Consider the following 18,871-nt stretch of genomic DNA (forward strand, 5'->3'; position numbering starts at 1 on the left):
CCGATCCTTGAAGCCTTGCTGATTGGTTGAGCCGCAGGTCAGACCATCATTTGTGATTTTTGGTCACACTGTTTGACAGACGCGTGCAATTGTGAATCGTGTTGACTCCAAAGACTCCAGAGTAATTTAATAAAATACTGTTACATTGATTCGGAAATAAATATATAATATACGATAATGGCTGATCCTACGGTAAATTGGCCCAACATACCTCAGGAAAATGAATTCCCAAATTTTCCTGCCAATGACAGCTTCAATTTAAACGAAATGACTGGCTTCGATGGTATGGCTTAAGTCTTTTCCTAATATAAAAAAATTTATTTGAATGACAATGAAGTAGCTTATATAATTTCACAAATACTTGATCCATTCTGATATTAATACCGTTTCTCTACTCTTTAGAAATGGTATTTAGCCGCGTTTGCCTATATTTTGCGTAATTGTAAACAATTGCACTTTTGCAAGTCAAGCTATGCAACTAATATATATTTGTAACAAATCACTGATCCGATCGATGAATCAATTGCAGAATTACTGACAAACTGCGAGAACGAGTTATTGAAAAATGAAAATCTCTTCAGTGACGAAACCCTGTTGTCTCAATTGGAAGAACCAATACCGATGGACGATGACACCTTAGAATTCCTTGGTGTGAACAATCGCAGGGATTTCAAAGATCCATCCATACTTGAGGCCAGCAATGCTAAAAAAGATGTCACTCTAACTTTACCATCTTCGACTCCTGCTCAACAATCAACTCCCTGTGTACCTGACTCAATTCAAGTGCAATCAAGAGCGCAAAGAATTAGCATTCCTCAGACTCCTACAGTGTTTAGCTCTCAGTACACCCTTCCTCAAAATATGAATTTCAACGTTCAATCCCCAGTTGTGACCTTAGCCCCAGTTGCTACCCAGCAAAGGCAACTCCTATTTCCCGCTAAACTGATCAAGTCGGAGTCACTTGTTTACTCCACAGGGTCTCAGGCAATTACTTCAACATCTGTACCGCATCAGATTCATACACTGGTCAATACAGCAAATGGGACTGTGCTTGCTACAGGTGACTATATGTGATAAGATTTCAATCAACGATATGTTTCGAGATACAAGTTGTCTTGATTTATTTTTTCAACTTATTTATGTTTTTCATTCATACGTAGGTATTCCAGTCGTTTTGGATACCGAGAAAGTACAAATTAACAGAATCAATTCTGGATCTCACGTCGGAGTGCCTAGAGTCAGAGAGGTGAAGCGCAGTGCTCACAATGCAATTGAACGCCGCTACAGAACTTCTATCAATGATAAAATCATTGAGCTGAAAAACATTATTGTTGGAGTAGAAGCAAAACTTAACAAATCTGCAATTTTACGGAAAACGATCGATTACATCAGGTGAGCATTGTTTTTTGGAGTAGCACAAACATATTGCAATGTTAGGAAATTTTTAATTATCTTTCAGAGGAAAACCTGCATTCCAAATTTCATAGAAGGTTTCTCGAACCGGAGAAGAAATTTTTATTGATATCTTAATTTTCTCATTATTGATGAAAAATTTGTATTCTAGTCAAGCTGGTTTCTAAAAACTCGAACTTTATAAGATTATCTCCAGGTTCCTTCAAAACACCAATGCTAAATTGAAAGCTGAGAACATGGCGTTGAAAATGGCTGAACAACGACAAAATCTGCGTGATCTATTAGCTTGTGGAGAACTGACACCTCCACGCTCTGACAGCAGTGAGCCGTCTCTGTCCCCTGCTCCAGCATCCCCATCCCCACCATCGCCATCTTCTTTGAAGGATGATACAGAGTCTCTGCATAGTCTACATCATTCAATGGTGCCACAGACCAAAGGAATGAGGGATCATACCCGTCTCACTTTGTGTGCTTTCTTATTTGTTGTATTAGCTTTCAATCCACTCGGTCTTGTTATGAATAACATGCGAAGATTGAATCTTGATTATACTGACGCACGAATAGATGGGAGAACAATACTTCAATATCAAGGTAAACATTTTCAGTCGAAAAGGTTGAAGGTGTATTCAATTCTCACATTTTTTACAGATCCGTCAGATTTGGATACAGGAATATGGACGAATATATTCTTGTGGTTGACAAACGTCATTCTTTTGATTTGTGGTCTGAGTCGGCTTCTTCTTTATGGTGACCCTATGCTGCCTTTTGACAATAAAACGACATTAGAATTACGTAGATGGAAGCGCCAGGCAGAGTTCAATATATCAAAACAAAATTATGAGCAAGCTTATCGAGACTTATGCCAATGTTTGAGATGTTTCGGACGTTCGCTACCATCTAACCGTATGGAGACATTCTTTGCTACAGCTTGGCAAATCGTGCGACAAGTTTTGCATAAATTGTGGCTGGGTCGATGGGTGGCTCAAGTTGCAAAGTGGTTTCAGGACAAGTCCGAAAGGCAGCAGGCACAAATATCTTCTTTAGAGCTAGCAATTGTCTACCAGCACATGCTCTGTCTTAGACTTTCTCAAGGATCGGCCGAAGCCACCTTATTCCTTGCGCTGTCGGCAGTCAACTATGGCGAAGCTGCTGAAGATGCGGTTCCAAAATCTTTGATGGCTGAGTTTTATGTAAATGCAGCACTGTGCTTGAAACAAGCTCTCTTTCCTTTCATCCGTAAATACTATCTCGGCAAGGCACGAATTTTATTAAATACATGCACTGTGCCAGCAAAACTGAAATGGATTATGAGTGTGGAGGGAGCCCGTTTTCTTGCATCACAGAAATGGCAGTACGGTGAACAATTCGTCTGTGACTTTACTTCTCAGTGTAGCAAAGCTGACCCCTTGTCCTTCGCAGCTCGGGCTTACCGAGAACATTTGATCAACCAAAGCCTCCGCCTTCTGACTGGCACTGCAGAGGACAGTCATGCATCAACAGTCCTCGAACTTGCTCGAAATATAATGGCTTCTGCCGAAGTTGAGCCCTACTTCATTAGTGATGACAAGCTGACCATAAAGAGTGAGTCCGAAGTTTTTTTTTTTATTGCTCTAATAAAGATTATCTGTTTCATTTGCACTTTCAAGATTATCATTATCATGCGTCTTCTGGTATTACATGCTACAGCACTGTTTACAACATTAACATATGGTAAAACTCGAATAAGCCGTTTCGTTTAAAATACATTGCAGAATGTGAAGATGAAGTGGGACTGTGGTGGGGTGCAGTGATCTACGTTGCTGCAAGCTGGAGATTAGGCGAAGATGACCAAATAGCGTGGAGTATTTTAGAGAGCCGGTTTCCTTTTGATAAGAATCGTCAGCAACCGAATGCAAGCTCTCCGAACAACAGTACCAATCCACTGCCTCATGCTGTTCTCTTCGCACTTCAGGCACGTCGTTCAACTAGAAGAACGGCAATGAGACTGGTAGATCAGGCGGGGGTGCTGCTTGAACATTCAATGGCCTACTATCATTGCAAACAGCAGTCTTCACAGAATACTCTGGTTAGTTTCTTGACTGTGTTCATATTTTGATTAACTTGAAATGCAAAACTAACATCCTGTACATTTATCTATCAAGCACCTGTGTGTTACAAGGGTGCATTGTAGTTGCATTGCACGAAATATAACTGTGCAATACTTCTGCAGTGCAACCTCTGTGGCAGATTATGCCAACATCAGTTTTGGTAAATGTGTTATCATAAAAATTCAAATGACGAAAACATTTAGTCATTCACGTTTATGTTATAACTTGAGGGTCAATATTTCAGCTTACGCAACTATTGGTATGTGACGGGCTCCTCGAGGTACGCACTAGTTTATGGCAAGAAATAGAAGGTGAATTAAGCAGACCGGTATCAGGTCAAGCTCTTGTAGGCTTTCAACGAGATCTGGCGTGCCTGCGTCAACTGTGTCAGCACATACCGGTGACTATTGCAATCTTTAGTAGAAGTTTCAATTCTGTTCCATAACAATGCTAACAATTTTCTTATGTCTATCTGTTACAGTCTGTCTTAACGAGGGTATTTTTATACGAAGCCACAGCTCGGCTTATGGCAGGTGCTGCACCTGTCCGAACTCAGATTTTGTTGGATCGCAGCTTACGGCATCGGAATTTGCGTCCGTCTGTAATATGCGGCAAAGATCGTTCCCAAGAACAGGGGAGCGGCGAAAGAGAACACGCCGCTGCTTTGTACCTCGCTTGTCGTCATTTGCCCACCTTGCTACTAGCTTCACCTGGTGAACGCGCTGGAATGCTTGCAGAAGCTGCCAAAACACTGGAAAGAATTGGGGACCAAAAACGTCTTCAAGAATGCTATGAACTTATGCGACAATTGGGACCAGCGATTTCTGTGAATTGAATAGCTGAGAATAACCCTTTTCATTTTCGATATCATTCTTTTCCTTTTCTACAATACAGTTTATTTCATTTTTCCCATTCATGGCCTAAGGCGCTCATCATATGTATTATGTATTGTATGTATACGTATGTATTACGTAAGGCTGTATATGTTTTGATAAGTAACAAACAGAATTTTTGTCTAGATAATGTATTTTAATAAAACAGCATTGGAGTCTTGGCAAGTCCGGTCCGCTTCCTCTTCAACGTGTAATAAACAAATAGATAAATCTTCATGTAATGTGTGCGATTAGCTGATGACGGACTAACCGCGTGGTTTCGTACTCCCGCGTTGAGTGTGTCGCCAAGATGGCGAATAGTCGACATTTTTTAAGAAATACAGGAAAGGATTTTAATTGGCTGTATCAAACTGTCAGATTTCATAAATCCAATATGGTGTTTCGACGCGTTGTTTTCTTATACATATTTTGTTTGAAATAAGAGCCAGGGACCTACAAGTGATGTGTGACTAATACTTATTAGTAATTTAAATATTTTACGATGTTCAATTATGTTTATAAAAGTTTTCAACAGGTAATGACTGTTCAATGGTAAAAAATGGTCCGAAAGTGTTGCGCTTGTTTCAAAGGTTGCGGCAAGGGGGAAAAGATAACCTTACACAAGTACGTATGTATAATTGATCTTCGAAATGCTAGACGTATGTACGTTACCGTCAGATTCGAGTTTTTTTTTACAGTAATCAACGAATAAAAAGTAATGAGCTATGCAAATTTACAATGCAGATTTCCTAGAGATCAATTTGTTCGGCGACAATGGGTGAATGCAATTCAACGTAAAAACTTTATGCCAAGCAATACAAGTGTTCTATGCAGCAGACATTTCACCGCTGAATGTTTTACATATGGAAAGTCTGGCAGCCAAAAAAGGGTATTTATAAAACCGAACGCAGTTCCTACGCTATTTCCACCGATAACACAATCCAGGTATGCTTCATATTTTACTCTCGCATCTACCATGTTATTGTATGTACCTGTATATGAATAGTGAGTGATCTAGAGGGAACTGCGGACAAGAAATATTACTTTCCAGGAGATCCTTAATGCGATCGATACTTCCACCTCCAAGCAAAACAGAATGTTCTGAGAATGGATTTCTTGCGAGTCAATCGAGCAATCCTGAGGAATATGTGAAGTTGGAAGCGCAAGCGTATACCGATACCAATGTCAGTGAGGCTGGTATGTCGATAGAATCAGCAGAAAACGTATTGGACATGGAGTTCCTAAAAGAGCAAGGTAGCTCCATAGACTGGGTTGAACATTTTGACCAAAGCAATAGCTCACCGGCACACGTCAATGAACAGAGTGCCTCTATAGACTGGGTTCAGCATTGTGAACGAAGTAACGACTCCATCACACAATACAATAGGTAAAGTACATAACTCCGATAAATTGTAAGTAAATATTGGTTTTATGTTTTGCGTGTTTTTTTTTCAGAGAGTCCAATCCTCCATCGTTCGCTGAAGAACAAAAGAATTGTGATGATAGTGACGATGTATTTGAGTTTAAATCAAGAAGAAGAATTCTTAAGAATTTAAACTCGGCATTGAGCCGTATAGCAGCACAGCGGAAAGAGCTAAAAATTGTAAAACAGAAAAATAGGCTACTTGAAAAACGTTTATCCATACTTAAAGCACTGTTAACGCATGTGTTAAGTGAAAAAATACTTTCAGAAGATGAAAACATCTCAGATTCAGAATCAGAATCGGAAATTTGGAGTGGGTGATGCTAGATGCTGGGTTTTCTGAACACAATACAGAACTTTAACTTCAATCGGGCTTACTAATATGGTCTAAGGATGCAGTATGTTTTTTTATTTGTTTGTTCAGTTAGGTGAATTTTCGATACCTATTCGCTAATGTGCTTACATGCATTTCAAGCTGGATAGTAACCTTGCAAATCGGAGAAACAAATTTTTACTTTGTGTTGAAATATATTTTGTCACCGATAGAGGTACAGGTTTCTTTTTTTTTGAATAAGTTGCTTATTAATGCTTCGAAATACTAAATTAAGTGACAGGACTAGTGTCTTGTTTCAGAAATTCCAAACAAGCAACACATTTAGTGAGGACCCAATTGTCTATGCCGCAACAAGACGCAGCAAGTTTCATTATTTTGAGGCAAATACAAAATGAACCCATTTCCAAAGCTAAAGGCATCCTTTCAATAGCTGGTTTTCTTCGAGAAAGAATGATTTCTTCAGCCTTTTAATTAATCATTAAAATTTGATAATTGTCGATGGAACAAAGAAATTTTATCTTTAGTTTGATTTGACAACTCGGAGTAACTTCGAGCAAATTGACAAATCTAACAAAGCTGATCTGTATGGATAATAATAAAAAATGTGCGAATACATTTCGTATTCTTATTCACAATATCTGGTGCAGGTGAAACCTATTCAGTCACTATTTCATTCAAAATCAATTGATCATTACAAACATGAAAAAATCACAGTTATAATAGTAATAATCACTTTCAATACCCGCCATAACCGATCGGCGGATAAATTTATGATCAAAATTAGTTGATATTATGTGACCTCAATAGTGACCTTTTTTTGTATACAATCAAATACTCTGAAATAGAAAAATTCGAACATTTGAGTTGCACTGAGTTATTATTTAATCGTCTACAATGGCCGGCAAATTCCACAATTTGAATATTTGCGGCAGGCGTTCCAAAGCTGTACGATTCGTGGGATATAGCGGCGGAAATTCTCAGATGAAATCTGATTTGACCGTTCATTGGACGGGAGCTGTAATTGGATGAATACCACATTTCAGTCGACCATCTGCGAGAGTTTCGATACATCGAGTTATTTTGCTGTCGTATCGCTTTTGGCTTCTCCTTTCTGCGACGGAAACACAGCACGTAAGTTCATTTCTTGACTTTCCAAAACATTATCGGTATTTTCCCTTTACTCAGCTATTATTAACTGGATCGTCCGGTCCATACCGATGTAGAAATTCGTACACCAAGCAAATCTATTGCGCAAAGCTTTGAATGACAAGTAATTTACACTTTACTAGTCGAAACAAATTCACTATCATGACCGACCACGTGCAGATGGTGCGGAACCCGAATCTCTCTCTATTCTTCCATTTATTAACCCTAACGTTCTCCTCTACGATATCACAAAATTTCTCTTTCCGATTACTTTTTCAGTATCTCTTACTCATTCTCATAATCACTTTGACGGTTACGTTAGTTGGTAACTGTCGATGCACCGTGCATCTCCACGATCATAACCCGCATATGACGCTTACTTGTGTATACGCTAGCCAACATTTCCATGCTTTCATTGTACCGTTGGTATTTAAGTCCGCCGTAATCTTTTTCCCCATCAATATCAATCGAACAATACAAGCCCACGATCCATCGCTGGATATTATTTAATTAATTATTTATTACATAGAAAAGTGACAAATTGTTAATATACTTGCAGACTAGACTGTCAATATGACCAATTCAAAGGGTTATCGTCGTGGTACGAGGGACTTATTTTCTCGCAAATTCCGGAAACATGGAACAATTCCATTGTCGACGTACATGAAAGTGTACAAAGTTGGGGACATCGTAGACGTGAAAGGTAATGGGGCCGTGCAGAAGGGTATGCCGTACAAGGTTTATCACGGAAAGACTGGACGCGTGTTCAACGTAACTCCACATGCTCTTGGAGTCATCGTCAACAAGCGGGTGCGTGGGCGCATCATTGCCAAACGCATCAACCTCCGCATCGAACATGTCACTCATTCCAAGTGCCGTGAGGATTTCCTCAAGCGTGTAAAGGAAAATGAAAGGCTGAGGAAAGAAGCAAAGGACAAGAACGTCCAAGTCCAGCTTAAGAGACAGCCTGCCCAGCCATCTGCTGCCCACATTGTCTCTGGCCGTGAAGCACCTATCTTACTCGCTCCGATCCCCTATGAATTTATAGCTTAAAAAGTAATAAACATCTTGATATGACATTGAAGATTTCTTGCAACTCATTCGATCCGCACCCAATTTTTGCAGACAAGTTGATCAAGGCAATCTGTCAAAATATGTGGGAATGTCTATTTTGAGATTCTCAGTATTTGACTAAAGGAAAATATGACTTGTTTGGGCATGAAAACAAACCTTGTGAAGTTAAGGTGTGTAATAAAATTATCTAAGCCTATAGCAATATTTTTTATTATCAGTCATATATTTTTACATTCGAATAATAATAATAATAATGTACTATAATAGTGCCTGTAACATGTTAATTTTAAATATCACTGACATAATAAGAACCAAGGTAAGAGTATTTTAAATAAAAGATTCCATTTAGCTCTTACATATTTTCAGTTTCGACTAGTTCTACGTAGTACAACATAGGTAATTAAAATAAATAAACTTTACATTAACATTTTCTGATTGCTTGTCTGCCATAGATGAATACTCATATCGACTTCACATACGTGATCATAGCTTGCACGCATCTAGTATATCTTCTTTTCGACTGTTTAAATACCAATGCGCGTAGAACACGTTCAAGAAAATAATTGAAAAATCTGATAGCATATTAAGGTAAACGACCGATTCGTCAGCATGCTATTTAAACATTCGCAAAGTCCCATGGATCATCATTATCATCACTCGTATTAAAATGTTAAATTGCTAAAGTATAACTCAACTTCTAGCTACAGTCCCTTGATTGATAGAATAAAATGTAGCCAGTTTCGGAACTCTTTTGAATATCTGACGTCAAGCCGTAAAAATCTTCTATTGTCGCTGCATCTATTTTCTGGGACAAACAATAGGTTCATTTACTTCAACTCAATATGGCTCTAAGAGATGTTTTGTTATTATTCCTTGAACTTACATCAACCATGTCATCATCAAAAAGTAGCCAAAATCCATGACTTTTTACAATAGAAATGTAATGACCTCTATTAGGACCGCTACCACAATGTATAACAACCGCTACCAGGTCGTACAATCGATCTGGATTCACAGCATCATCACTCTGAAAATGATGATCAGACACCAACAATTGCATTGCAAGGAAGTCTTAAGTAAAAGATAAATCGACTTACAGTGTTGAAGAGTCTCAACTCTAATGGGAAGACCACTCTATGAGAAACTTTGATGTGTCTGTTGTATTGTTCTACGTATTTGAACCTTTTTAAATGCAACGCTAATATCATTGGCAGCTTCTTCACCCTCATACGTTTCTGTAAAAAAAACAGTTTGAAAAAAGTGGTATCATTATAAAATGAGTTTATTATTCCACGTAAGTTCTTAAAGCTTACATACAGCGTAACTTTTTTTTTTACCTGAGCCTCCTGGTAGCTACTGCAATGATCACATTTGAATTTGTTGTCACTGCATAATGTTTCTGTATTAGAGAAGCATTTCAGACAATGTGTGATAGAAGTGTTCTGATCTACATCAACTTGTAGATCAAAAAAGTCTTCATCTTTACTGGAAACAGTTTCACAATTGAGACAACGAGTTTCTGAAGTCAAAATGCCCTGGAAAATTTCGTGAACCCATGTCGGCTCTGGCGGAGATCCTGCATCTCCTGCCCCACCTTTTCCGCCTGCAGGTCTGCTTTGGTTTCTTTCAGCTGTGAGTGAATGGTAAATATTGCTTATGGTTTTAATTCCTAAATTAGAACAAGTAGCTTCAATACTTCTACAGAATTAAACCCACCGAGTATGATTTCGTTAATGTGATTAATGAGAAAATTGAGAAACTCATGAGCATCTTGTTGCATATAGTTGTCGAATTCCTCTGAAACGAGGGAAAAAAAATTGGATTCAGACATGCAACCGTCTATACATTCACGACCACATCCATGAAAACTTGCCAAAAAAAAAAAAACGACCTACCTTTTTCTTTTCTTAGTCTAGCGATAAATTTTTTTGGGGCAATGGAGCCAACTTTTTTCTTCTGTGTCGCAATACTGTAGAAAAGATCTGCCAAGCATGTTAATAAGGTTTCTTTGGTTCTTTTATTTCTTGCTTTGTATTCCAAGACTTTCTCTCTGAATGGACGACAGAAGTACAAAGCTTGTAATACAGAATTGCTGTAGCACGTGTTACCAAACTGTCCAACACAAAAAGTCCATCCTTTAGTCCATATATAGATTGTAAATGGATTGTAACAGGTAGAAAGAAAAAATTAACCATGGTGAAGTAGCTAGTATAATACAACCCGTGGAAAATAGATAAACTTAGCCAGTAGAAAAATTTCAGCAATTCCTTCTTATTGGAGATATACTCACGTTTACTAATCCAAAGTAATGCTCATTGGGAGGGAACTGATCAGAGCCGATGTCTCTTTCTAGCTGCGATATATTTGCACCCTGGAATTGGATGTGAAGATTGAAAACAAGGCGGAGACTCATTCTTAGTAACATATTTCTTCTATTGTTAACGGACTATTGTATTAAAATTCCATACAACAGTTAAGATTATTGTGTACAAATTAGCAGTATCAAATAATGGAAAGAATAGAATTAAAAACTAGCTTTGGTTAGCTAAAGACAACATAAGACGAGGTTATCTTCGGCGATTTATCGTATGAACACGGTTTTCTGTGGAGAACGTACCATTTTATGATTTGATAGTATCAACTGGATGTTGACAAGAGCTAAGTACAGCTTCCACCGTTAGCTTAAGCCCCATCGTATAACAATTTGCACGTTTATATCAATTAAACGACCGACCGAACCATTGTCAATCACAACAGGAGAGTGAGTTTTAACGTAGTAAAAACTTTCGTACGGTGTGATACAGGGAGGAGGATTAATGGATCAACGCTTTCACCTCAATTGTTTAAATAAATTAATTACACTTTTATACTAATTTAAAAGAAAAAATTTTACTACTTCATTGCAACATGCAGGATAAAGCTCGCGTGTATGCATGCCCATAGGTATCCATTAATGTGTGTATGAATTGTACGTATTATTATGTATGTATTACATGCGACTACATGTAGATTTGATTATCCCGTGTTCCTGAAACACTGGAAAAATTACTAAACAACTCGACGGATATCCGAGCAATGTTTCAGTCATCTACTTTTCAATCTACGGTGGTATTCCTATTTTATATTATCAATGTTCAAATAGCAGACACTATTACGATCAGTTACGAAAGCATTGCCGTTCAATTGCTGTCAAATAGGTATTAGGGGTTAGAGCTGCATACATAGATACATAGAATCAAGTGCGTAGTGTCATTCAAGGTTATTTATAATTTCATCGCAATACTCTCGATTAGACGATTCGCAAAAATATGTAACACAACCCGAAGACAGTCTGACAGTCAAAATGTTGAGATCAGTGCGTATTTTATACTTGGGAAATCCCGGGGCTCTCAATCTCCACACAAGCGTAAGTAGATGTTGATACTGCACCACGGCTGTGTGCTGAGTTTCCTACTTAACTGCCAGCAGTCTGTACCTAAACCTTAATTCCATAATTTTGCAGTGTGCGAAATGCAAGGAGAGCACCAAAAACGAGTTCACTGTCAAATTGGCAACCGGGCCGACGCTCCACGACTTTGTTTCAGATACTACGAGTAATTATGAAGGAAAGCTGAAACTGGAAAAAGGGGAAAAAAACCGACTCCGACTACCACCATGGTTGAAAACCGAAATACCTATGGGGGCTAATTACAGCAAGCTAAAATCTCAACTTCGTCAATTAAACCTGAGCACTGTATGCGAAGAGGCACGTTGTCCCAATATCGGAGAATGCTGGGGTGGTGGCGAACATGGAACTGCAACAGCCACTATCATGGTTCGAACTTTATGTATATATCAGTATCATCTAATATAATTTGTTCTTTGGTGAAATGAACTGGTGATGTGTGATAAATCCTTAGCTCATGGGAGACACGTGTACTCGCGGATGTCGCTTTTGTTCGGTTAAAACTGCACGGACTCCACAACCCCCTAATCCTGACGAACCAGTCAACACGGCAGTAGCAATCGCAGACTGGGGTTTAGACTACGTTGTCTTAACATCAGTTGACCGTGATGGTGAAATATTTTTTTCTTATGTAACATTACTGTTATAGAAACTAGTTTAAAAAAAGCAGCTTTCAGAACTCATACGTGATATTCATTGCTCATTGCAGATTTACCAGATGGGGGAGCAAACCACATAGCAGCTACGGTTGTAGAAATTAAAAAGCGGTAAATTTTGTATCATGCATTTCATTTGCTACGTTTTCAATGCTGTTTCTCAAATTTACCTTATTTTCTTAGGAGACAAGATATGTTGGTCGAATGTTTAGTACCAGACTTCAGAGGTAATCAGGAATGCGTAGCAAAAATAGTTGAATCGAAACTTGATGTTTTTGCCCACAATATTGAGACTGTGGAACGTCTAACACCTTTTGTTCGTGACAGGCGTGCACACTATAGGTGAGTTCCAGCGAAATGAGCATAGTAAATAACTATTAATGCTGTTCATTTGCTGAGTAACATCTTTAATTGATATCAACATTTGTCAGACAGTCGCTGAGCGTTTTAGAAGGTGCGAAGAATAAGAATACAAATTTGATAACCAAGTCATCGATAATGTTAGGATTGGGGGAAACTGAACAAGAAATTAAACAAGCCATGCAAGATATGCGAATAGCTGGAGTGGATGCTTTAACTCTGGGACAATACATGCAGCCAACAAAACGACACTTAAAAGTCATCGAATATGTAACACCAGAGCAATTTAAAGCATGGGAGAGTGTAGGAAATGATTTAGGCTTTCTGTACACAGCAAGTGGCCCATTGGTGAGGTCTTCTTATAAAGCTGGTGAATTTTTCTTGACAAACATATTGAAGTCACGTCAAGCTGAATCTATTACACAAGATTCAGCTACCTAACTAATTATATCCTGAATTTTATAGCTGGTGCAATGATTACATAGTAATGTATATAGAAGGAAGTTATTTATACAAGTTGAAAGCCATTAATAATCATTGTAAATTAAATTTATTCCAAAAGGGTGACACGCAACATTTTCTAACTTCTACTTTTAATAATCATAGCAATAATTATTTCCGAACCTGCCATACTCTTTCGGTTACGTTCCCACAAGCGAATAGGTAGCTTGAGCAGGGTAGGGTAGGAATGGATTAGTAACCATCATGTATTGCATAGCCGAATCTTTTTTAGTCAGTTCTTAATAATTATTCACGCGAGGAATTACACATTTCTATTTTTACTGATAATCTTATAATCACATACCATGAAAAGTTGAATTATCTTGATTAATTAAAGTGCACAAACTCTGGAAATATACCATTTTATTTCCTAATTATGTTATTACAAAAGCTTATTCAAATAAATGTTGCTATATTTTCAATACAATTTTCAGTTTACCAACAAGACTGATATCAAGTTATCATAAAGATGAAAATCCTTGCTGCCAACGGAGAAAACGACTTTATTCCGGTGTGATTAATAACATTTTTTTATTGCAACTGAAAAAAGAAAGCATTCACATAGCAACGTAATTCACTCTGTGTCCATCGCAACAGCCGGCTGGGGATCTTGTGGCCCTTGGTCGGCAGGTGGAGGCTGAGGTGGTTGACTATCCTGTTCTGCAGCACCACCAGGACCTCTAGACCGTTTCTCATCCCCTTCAATTTCTGACAAATAAATTGCTGTAGCAGATTCGTCAAGAATTGTAAACGGCACATCCTTTCCCACGATTCCAATCGATACATTCTGAAAATGGTCATATATTACAGTCAATACATTTGGAATACGGCGCAATTCTAATGTAATGGTAAAAGTACCTTGACTGTGAGATCTACTTCATTGGGTAACGTGTCGCGCAAAGCTCTAAGTCCATGTTTGACAATCTCGTCAAGATCGCAACTTGGGAATTCGTTCAGATGTTTCTCAAGATATGTACGAGCACTCTGAGAACGTGACCCCAGTGCCATAGCTTTGCAATTGAAATAGTTGGCCGATGGACATGTTTGAAAAATGTGTGGTCCTTGATCCTGAAAGGTGATTTTAGTCTGAATCAGTGCTTCATTTCAAAACAAAAATGTATTAATCTCGTTAGAAAAGTGATAAACTTTCAGCATAGTAGAACTGCTTACGTCGTATCCAGCAACAAGAAGTCCTACTCCATACGGGCGTCGATCGTACCTTTGAGTACACGTTTGCATCTTATTACCAAGGGTAGTGATGAGCCGACTCACAGGTAAGACCGAGTCATGCGAGTATTTGTAGTTTAAACATTCAGTTCGCATGTATCGACTATAAGAATTGATATTATAGGTGATATCAAAAATCAGAGTAAATAGTGTAAATTTAACAGAGATGACAAACTACTTGGAAAATTGTGGATATTTTGGCAAAGTTCACAATGCAGTTTATTATATTTATTGACAATATTTGCATTTTTTGGACCCTATATCAATGTAAAATTTAACAGTAGCAGCATTAATTAATTGTCATTTAAACTGATCAGCAAGACAAATGTTGATGTAAAAGACAAACCTTAGCATTCTAGCATCTGCAGTGAGACCAGCAAGAGTGATGCCCATGTGATTGTCAATCGGGATAATCTTCTCCTGATAAGCAGAGAGTTCGGAAGAAGCTCTCTTTAAAGCAATCAGTACAGCATGAGTTCTATTCTTAAGCCCAACTGTTGCCGAACCCTGTTTGACTGCTTCCATGGCATATTCTACCTGATGTAACCTGCCTTGAGGACTCCATACCGTCACGTCGCTGTCGTATTGATTTCGGAACTGAGGGTAATTGGAAAGAGAAATAATATTACAGAATATATTGGAAATCAGATAAAATGACTTCAGTTTGCCATTTAAATATAACTACGGCCGGGTTCGAATTTTGTGTATGGGGGTTCGAGTCACCTAACCTCGCAAAATTAATGAAAAAAACTGAAAAATTGAGTATTTTAACATTGATTATTAACTCAAAACCACCGCCATATGATTTTCATTCCACATCGTTGTATGATCGGAGTTTTAAAAGCGACTGCAAATCTGTAAATTCTTAAAATCGAGGCAAATGACGAAGCAAAAAGTGCTGAACCTAAAAATTGATGTATTAGAATTTTTATTTCATAATAGATCGGATAATACCAACCATTTTCACTTAATAATCCACAATAGTATGGGACCCGGTAAATTCACTATTCCTTCAATCAAAGTAAAAAGAAATAATGTGCCGCAAAGTAAACTGTCATCAAGCGTCCATGAATGAGACCCCGAATGATAGTGTTAACGCAGACGAGAATACCAAGCTTAGGAAATCCTGTATGTGTCTGTGTTCTGAAATCGGATGAAAAAAAATTCGGGTAGAGTATCCAGGGAGACGATCGCAGCGCACCTAGCTGCTAAAGTTTCGGCTGATAACGAAAATTTTCAGCACTGTTCAGTACGTAGATAGCCATTGAACGGAAAACAAGAATGTGGTGTTTAGCGATGTCACGACGTGTACGTACCTTAGCAACCGTATGACTTTTCAATGTGACAACCAATTCATAGATTCATAGTGTCTATTAAACAACGCTGTTTGATCGCAGTTTGTTTATCATAAAAAGTGTTTATTTAATATCGTGTGGTGTATTTCCACTTGAATCAGCACCTTAAGCAAGATATGGTAATTATCTGTAGTAAACATTTATTCATTTGCTCGCGGGATCTCAAATATTTGGAATCGTTGAATGCATCTGTGACAAAAAATGACTAATAGATAAGGTAGATTAAATTGAATAATGTAACTAATTTGTTGATCATAGACGTCAGCATACAAGAAACAAATCAATGGTGGAACAAGGAAGAAAAGCACACCAAAGTTTGAACTGACAGAAGAACAAAAAGCTGACATTAAAGAAGCATTTGATTTATTTGATCCTGATGGCACGGGAAAAATTGCTACCAAAGAGCTGAAAGTAGCGATCAGAGCTCTGGGTTTTGAACCAAAAAAGGAAGAGATTAAAAAATTAATAGCCGATGTCGATCCGGATGGTCTTGGTAAATTGTCATTTGAGGAATTTTTGAATCTTATGTCGGTGAAGATGGCAGAAAAAGATTCTAAGGAAGAAATTTTGAAAGCTTTCCGTCTATTTGACGACGACGATACAGGGAAAATATCATTTAGAAACTTGAAAAGAGTAGCTCGTGAGCTGGGGGAAAATTTGACTGACGAGGAACTACAAGAAATGATCGACGAGGCTGATAGAGATGGGGATGGAGAAATTTCACAAGAAGAGTTTTTGCGCATTATGAAAAAGACTTGTTTGTATTAAAACAGATCGGCAATGCTAATTTCAGTTTCAACTTTTATCAATATAAGTCAGCAAGATTTTTACTAACCAAGGACTGACACTACGCTGTATATTTGCCAAAATCAGTCAAATTTTACGATCACTTGTATTTAGTACAATCTATCTCCATTTTTGTTTGAAAACTATTATTTTAATGTGGCTCTCAAAAAACGTTAAATTGTAATCTCTACTTTGGTAAATACTGCTTATCAATAATATTTTAAATGATCAATAAAACTAAACAGTATTTAACATCTACCTATCAACATATGACTAAATCCTATGATCGTTTTTCTGATTTTGAAGGCACTGCACAAAGTAAAAGTAGTCAATAAAGAAACAATGTTTATTTTATCAATTCGATTCAAAGTACAGATACTGTTTTTATTGATATAGTGCTTTCTCAGTTTGTCACTGCAGCCTCGATAACTTTTCTGATAAGATCTGCTCTCTTCTTAGACTTTTCCAAACTTTTTGACAATAGTTCTTGAGATATTGGAATTCCTCCTGATGACAAATAATTAGACCTCTAAATGGTTGAATCAATTTTTGCAGTATTATAAATAAAATAATTTCATTTCATTTGATTTAACTTGTTATCATTTTATCCATCGAATCAGGTAAACCCATTGAGTTTGATTTGCATCCGGTACTACAGAGATAAAGAACTCAGTTACTAGATGTTGCAAAGAATAAGGAAAATTGCTAACCAGGCTTGTAAAGGCCACATAATTCTGGTCCGTCAATTACGAGACATAGTTTCCCTTTGGCCAGAGATTCCTCTTCATCGGTTGGATCAGCAAGTAGAAGTTGTCTAAACACAGACATATAATATTGTTTTGTATACGATTTGAACTTACAGTATTTCAATAATATTTTCACGTAATCCAAGCAAAATGTATACTGATGGAAGATACTTACTCATCAAAAATTGCAAACGTGGTAGATACAGGAAGTGACTTGAGAGGAAATGGTTTTCTGTCAGAAGTGTCTACAACGATGGCACCTGTTTCAGGATTATGTTGGACTTCTGGTAAAGTTACTGTGCAATAAACAGTGGATCATTGTTAAAGCAAATCCATCAGGCTAATATATAACAATGAAACAATTGTAGACTTACAACTTTTAAGTGCAGCTACAAGTGCGCCAAGGCATGCATCTGTAACTGATCCATCATAATCAATGCAAATCAAATCGCAGTAAAGCACCCACACTAGTTTATCAATGCAAACACATAGATCTGTCAAGTCCAGGGCAGAAGAATTTATTAAGATGTCATCTATTGTCTTAGAAGCAACCTGAGCCTGGTCGCTGGGTGGTCCAGGACGAAATTTTGGAGAACACAATGGCGAGAGTTCGACGTTGGGTATTAAATATCCACAATTTGGAGTATCGGCTTTTGGAGCTGCTAATTCCTACAATGAGAAGTACCAGCTTGGATCATGTAGACAATTAAACTATCAAGGATGCTTACAGCTTTGATCCCGCAAACAACAGTTGTACTGCCGATCTTGAATATGGCTGAACTATCGGCCTGACTAATAGCTCCTACGTTGACACTTGCAGACCTGAATCGAAGAAATTCACGACCATCGGGTCTTATGTCTTGTGCCTGTGACGGACAATTTGAAAATTATTAATTAAAGCTTCACTATTGAGATTTGGAAAGAGTTTATTAGTGGCACGAGCCAGTGTCATATGCTCCAATGGCTCGATGAATAAAAGTAATCGATCTTCTCTCATTGATCTACTTTCTGTAAATCATTCATACAGCTTTTTCAATGGTCAGAAATTATAAAGTCGTAAAATATATTGTAAAACTTACAAGGTAATCTCGCAGATATTTCACCGGGTGAATAGTCCTTGAATAAAATTTAAGAACATAGTGATTAAGGTTATCGCGAGAGAATTTTATCACTAAAATCTAAATAACACGTGACATTTTTTTTGAATTTGTGTGTCAAGTGGTTTATCTGCAATGTGTGGCGTATAAAGTGCGAATATGCGTTTTATTTGACGTTTCGAAAGTTGAAAATTACTCAGGTATACTAACTTATATTGAGATGCCATTATTTATAGTATTGCAAGAATACATCCGAATGGAACACATGCGGCTATGTTGACTAAAGCTGAAGTCATGACTGCTAGTCCTGGTTATCTTTCGTAACGGTTTGCCGGGCTTGGGTAGATTT

The 18,871-nt window shown here is 37.7% G+C and overlaps 8 protein-coding genes across 17 annotated transcripts; 5 read left to right on the forward strand and 3 right to left on the reverse strand.

Moving 5' to 3' along the window:
• The first annotated feature begins 47 nt into the window (after window positions 1-47).
• Window positions 48-4,607, forward strand: LOC124307709 (sterol regulatory element-binding protein 1). The gene is made up of 8 exons (XM_046769687.1): window positions 48-283; window positions 530-1,060; window positions 1,161-1,392; window positions 1,610-2,004; window positions 2,062-2,994; window positions 3,165-3,478; window positions 3,745-3,900; window positions 3,982-4,607. The coding sequence occupies exons 1-8, from the start codon at window positions 178-180 to the stop codon at window positions 4,333-4,335; spliced, it is 3,021 nt and encodes a 1,006-aa protein (XP_046625643.1). The 5' UTR covers window positions 48-177; the 3' UTR covers window positions 4,336-4,607.
• A 127-nt stretch (window positions 4,608-4,734) lies between these two features.
• Window positions 4,735-7,173, forward strand: LOC124307727 (THAP domain-containing protein 2-like). 7 transcript variants are annotated; one of them, XM_046769727.1, is made up of 5 exons: window positions 4,735-4,996; window positions 5,117-5,317; window positions 5,424-5,759; window positions 5,828-5,975; window positions 7,062-7,173. In XM_046769727.1, exons 1-5 carry the CDS (start codon window positions 4,932-4,934, stop codon window positions 7,092-7,094), a joined length of 783 nt encoding a protein of 260 aa, XP_046625683.1. In that variant the 5' UTR covers window positions 4,735-4,931; the 3' UTR covers window positions 7,095-7,173. The 7 variants fall into 7 exon arrangements, with proteins under 7 accessions (XP_046625683.1, XP_046625681.1, XP_046625678.1 ...); XM_046769725.1 differs by lacking the exon at window positions 7,062-7,173 and adding an exon at window positions 6,064-6,742; XM_046769722.1 differs by lacking the exon at window positions 7,062-7,173 and having other exon boundaries at window positions 4,735-4,836; window positions 4,908-4,996; window positions 5,828-6,742.
• On the forward strand, window positions 7,119-8,359 carry LOC124307735 (60S ribosomal protein L21). Of its 2 annotated transcripts, none has more exons than XM_046769749.1 (2): window positions 7,119-7,260; window positions 7,835-8,359. In XM_046769749.1, the coding sequence occupies exon 2, from the start codon at window positions 7,849-7,851 to the stop codon at window positions 8,326-8,328; it is 480 nt and encodes a 159-aa protein (XP_046625705.1). In that variant the 5' UTR covers window positions 7,119-7,260; window positions 7,835-7,848; the 3' UTR covers window positions 8,329-8,359. The 2 variants fall into 2 exon arrangements, with proteins under 2 accessions (XP_046625705.1, XP_046625706.1); XM_046769750.1 differs by lacking the exon at window positions 7,119-7,260 and adding an exon at window positions 7,268-7,295.
• Window positions 8,360-8,405: 46 nt separating this feature from the next.
• On the reverse strand, window positions 8,406-11,289 carry LOC124307723 (ubiquitin carboxyl-terminal hydrolase 46). 2 transcript variants are annotated; one of them, XM_046769713.1, is made up of 8 exons: window positions 10,967-11,289; window positions 10,640-10,795; window positions 10,245-10,461; window positions 10,066-10,146; window positions 9,687-9,979; window positions 9,447-9,584; window positions 9,233-9,376; window positions 8,406-9,154 (listed from the first exon to the last, which is right to left on the reverse strand). In XM_046769713.1, the coding sequence occupies exons 1-8, from the start codon at window positions 10,967-10,969 to the stop codon at window positions 9,047-9,049; spliced, it is 1,140 nt and encodes a 379-aa protein (XP_046625669.1). In that variant the 5' UTR covers window positions 10,970-11,289; the 3' UTR covers window positions 8,406-9,046. The 2 variants fall into 2 exon arrangements, with proteins under 2 accessions (XP_046625669.1, XP_046625670.1); XM_046769714.1 differs by lacking the exon at window positions 10,066-10,146.
• Window positions 11,290-11,521: 232 nt separating this feature from the next.
• On the forward strand, window positions 11,522-13,845 carry LOC124307724 (lipoyl synthase, mitochondrial). 2 transcript variants are annotated; one of them, XM_046769716.1, is made up of 6 exons: window positions 11,522-11,755; window positions 11,852-12,163; window positions 12,249-12,405; window positions 12,504-12,561; window positions 12,634-12,792; window positions 12,886-12,972. In XM_046769716.1, exons 1-6 carry the CDS (start codon window positions 11,693-11,695, stop codon window positions 12,890-12,892), a joined length of 756 nt encoding a protein of 251 aa, XP_046625672.1. In that variant the 5' UTR covers window positions 11,522-11,692; the 3' UTR covers window positions 12,893-12,972. The 2 variants fall into 2 exon arrangements, with proteins under 2 accessions (XP_046625672.1, XP_046625671.1); XM_046769715.1 differs by having other exon boundaries at window positions 11,528-11,755; window positions 12,882-13,845.
• LOC124307728 (proteasome subunit alpha type-1) lies at window positions 13,658-15,655 on the reverse strand. Its single transcript, XM_046769729.1, has 5 exons — window positions 15,497-15,655; window positions 14,885-15,135; window positions 14,482-14,641; window positions 14,170-14,379; window positions 13,658-14,098 (listed from the first exon to the last, which is right to left on the reverse strand). The coding sequence occupies exons 1-5, from the start codon at window positions 15,497-15,499 to the stop codon at window positions 13,886-13,888; spliced, it is 837 nt and encodes a 278-aa protein (XP_046625685.1). The 5' UTR covers window positions 15,500-15,655; the 3' UTR covers window positions 13,658-13,885.
• Window positions 15,656-15,778: 123 nt separating this feature from the next.
• Window positions 15,779-17,266, forward strand: LOC124307734 (caltractin). The gene is made up of 2 exons (XM_046769748.1): window positions 15,779-16,012; window positions 16,152-17,266. The coding sequence occupies exons 1-2, from the start codon at window positions 16,010-16,012 to the stop codon at window positions 16,659-16,661; spliced, it is 513 nt and encodes a 170-aa protein (XP_046625704.1). The 5' UTR covers window positions 15,779-16,009; the 3' UTR covers window positions 16,662-17,266.
• LOC124307729 (exosome complex component RRP43-like) lies at window positions 16,986-18,871 on the reverse strand. Its single transcript, XM_046769730.1, has 7 exons — window positions 18,733-18,871; window positions 18,505-18,541; window positions 18,154-18,291; window positions 17,800-18,094; window positions 17,601-17,721; window positions 17,390-17,493; window positions 16,986-17,186 (listed from the first exon to the last, which is right to left on the reverse strand). Exons 1-7 carry the CDS (start codon window positions 18,747-18,749, stop codon window positions 17,083-17,085), a joined length of 816 nt encoding a protein of 271 aa, XP_046625686.1. The 5' UTR covers window positions 18,750-18,871; the 3' UTR covers window positions 16,986-17,082.

Source organism: Neodiprion virginianus, chromosome 6, assembly GCF_021901495.1.
Source record: "Neodiprion virginianus isolate iyNeoVirg1 chromosome 6, iyNeoVirg1.1, whole genome shotgun sequence".
NCBI lineage: Eukaryota > Metazoa > Arthropoda > Insecta > Hymenoptera > Diprionidae > Neodiprion > Neodiprion virginianus.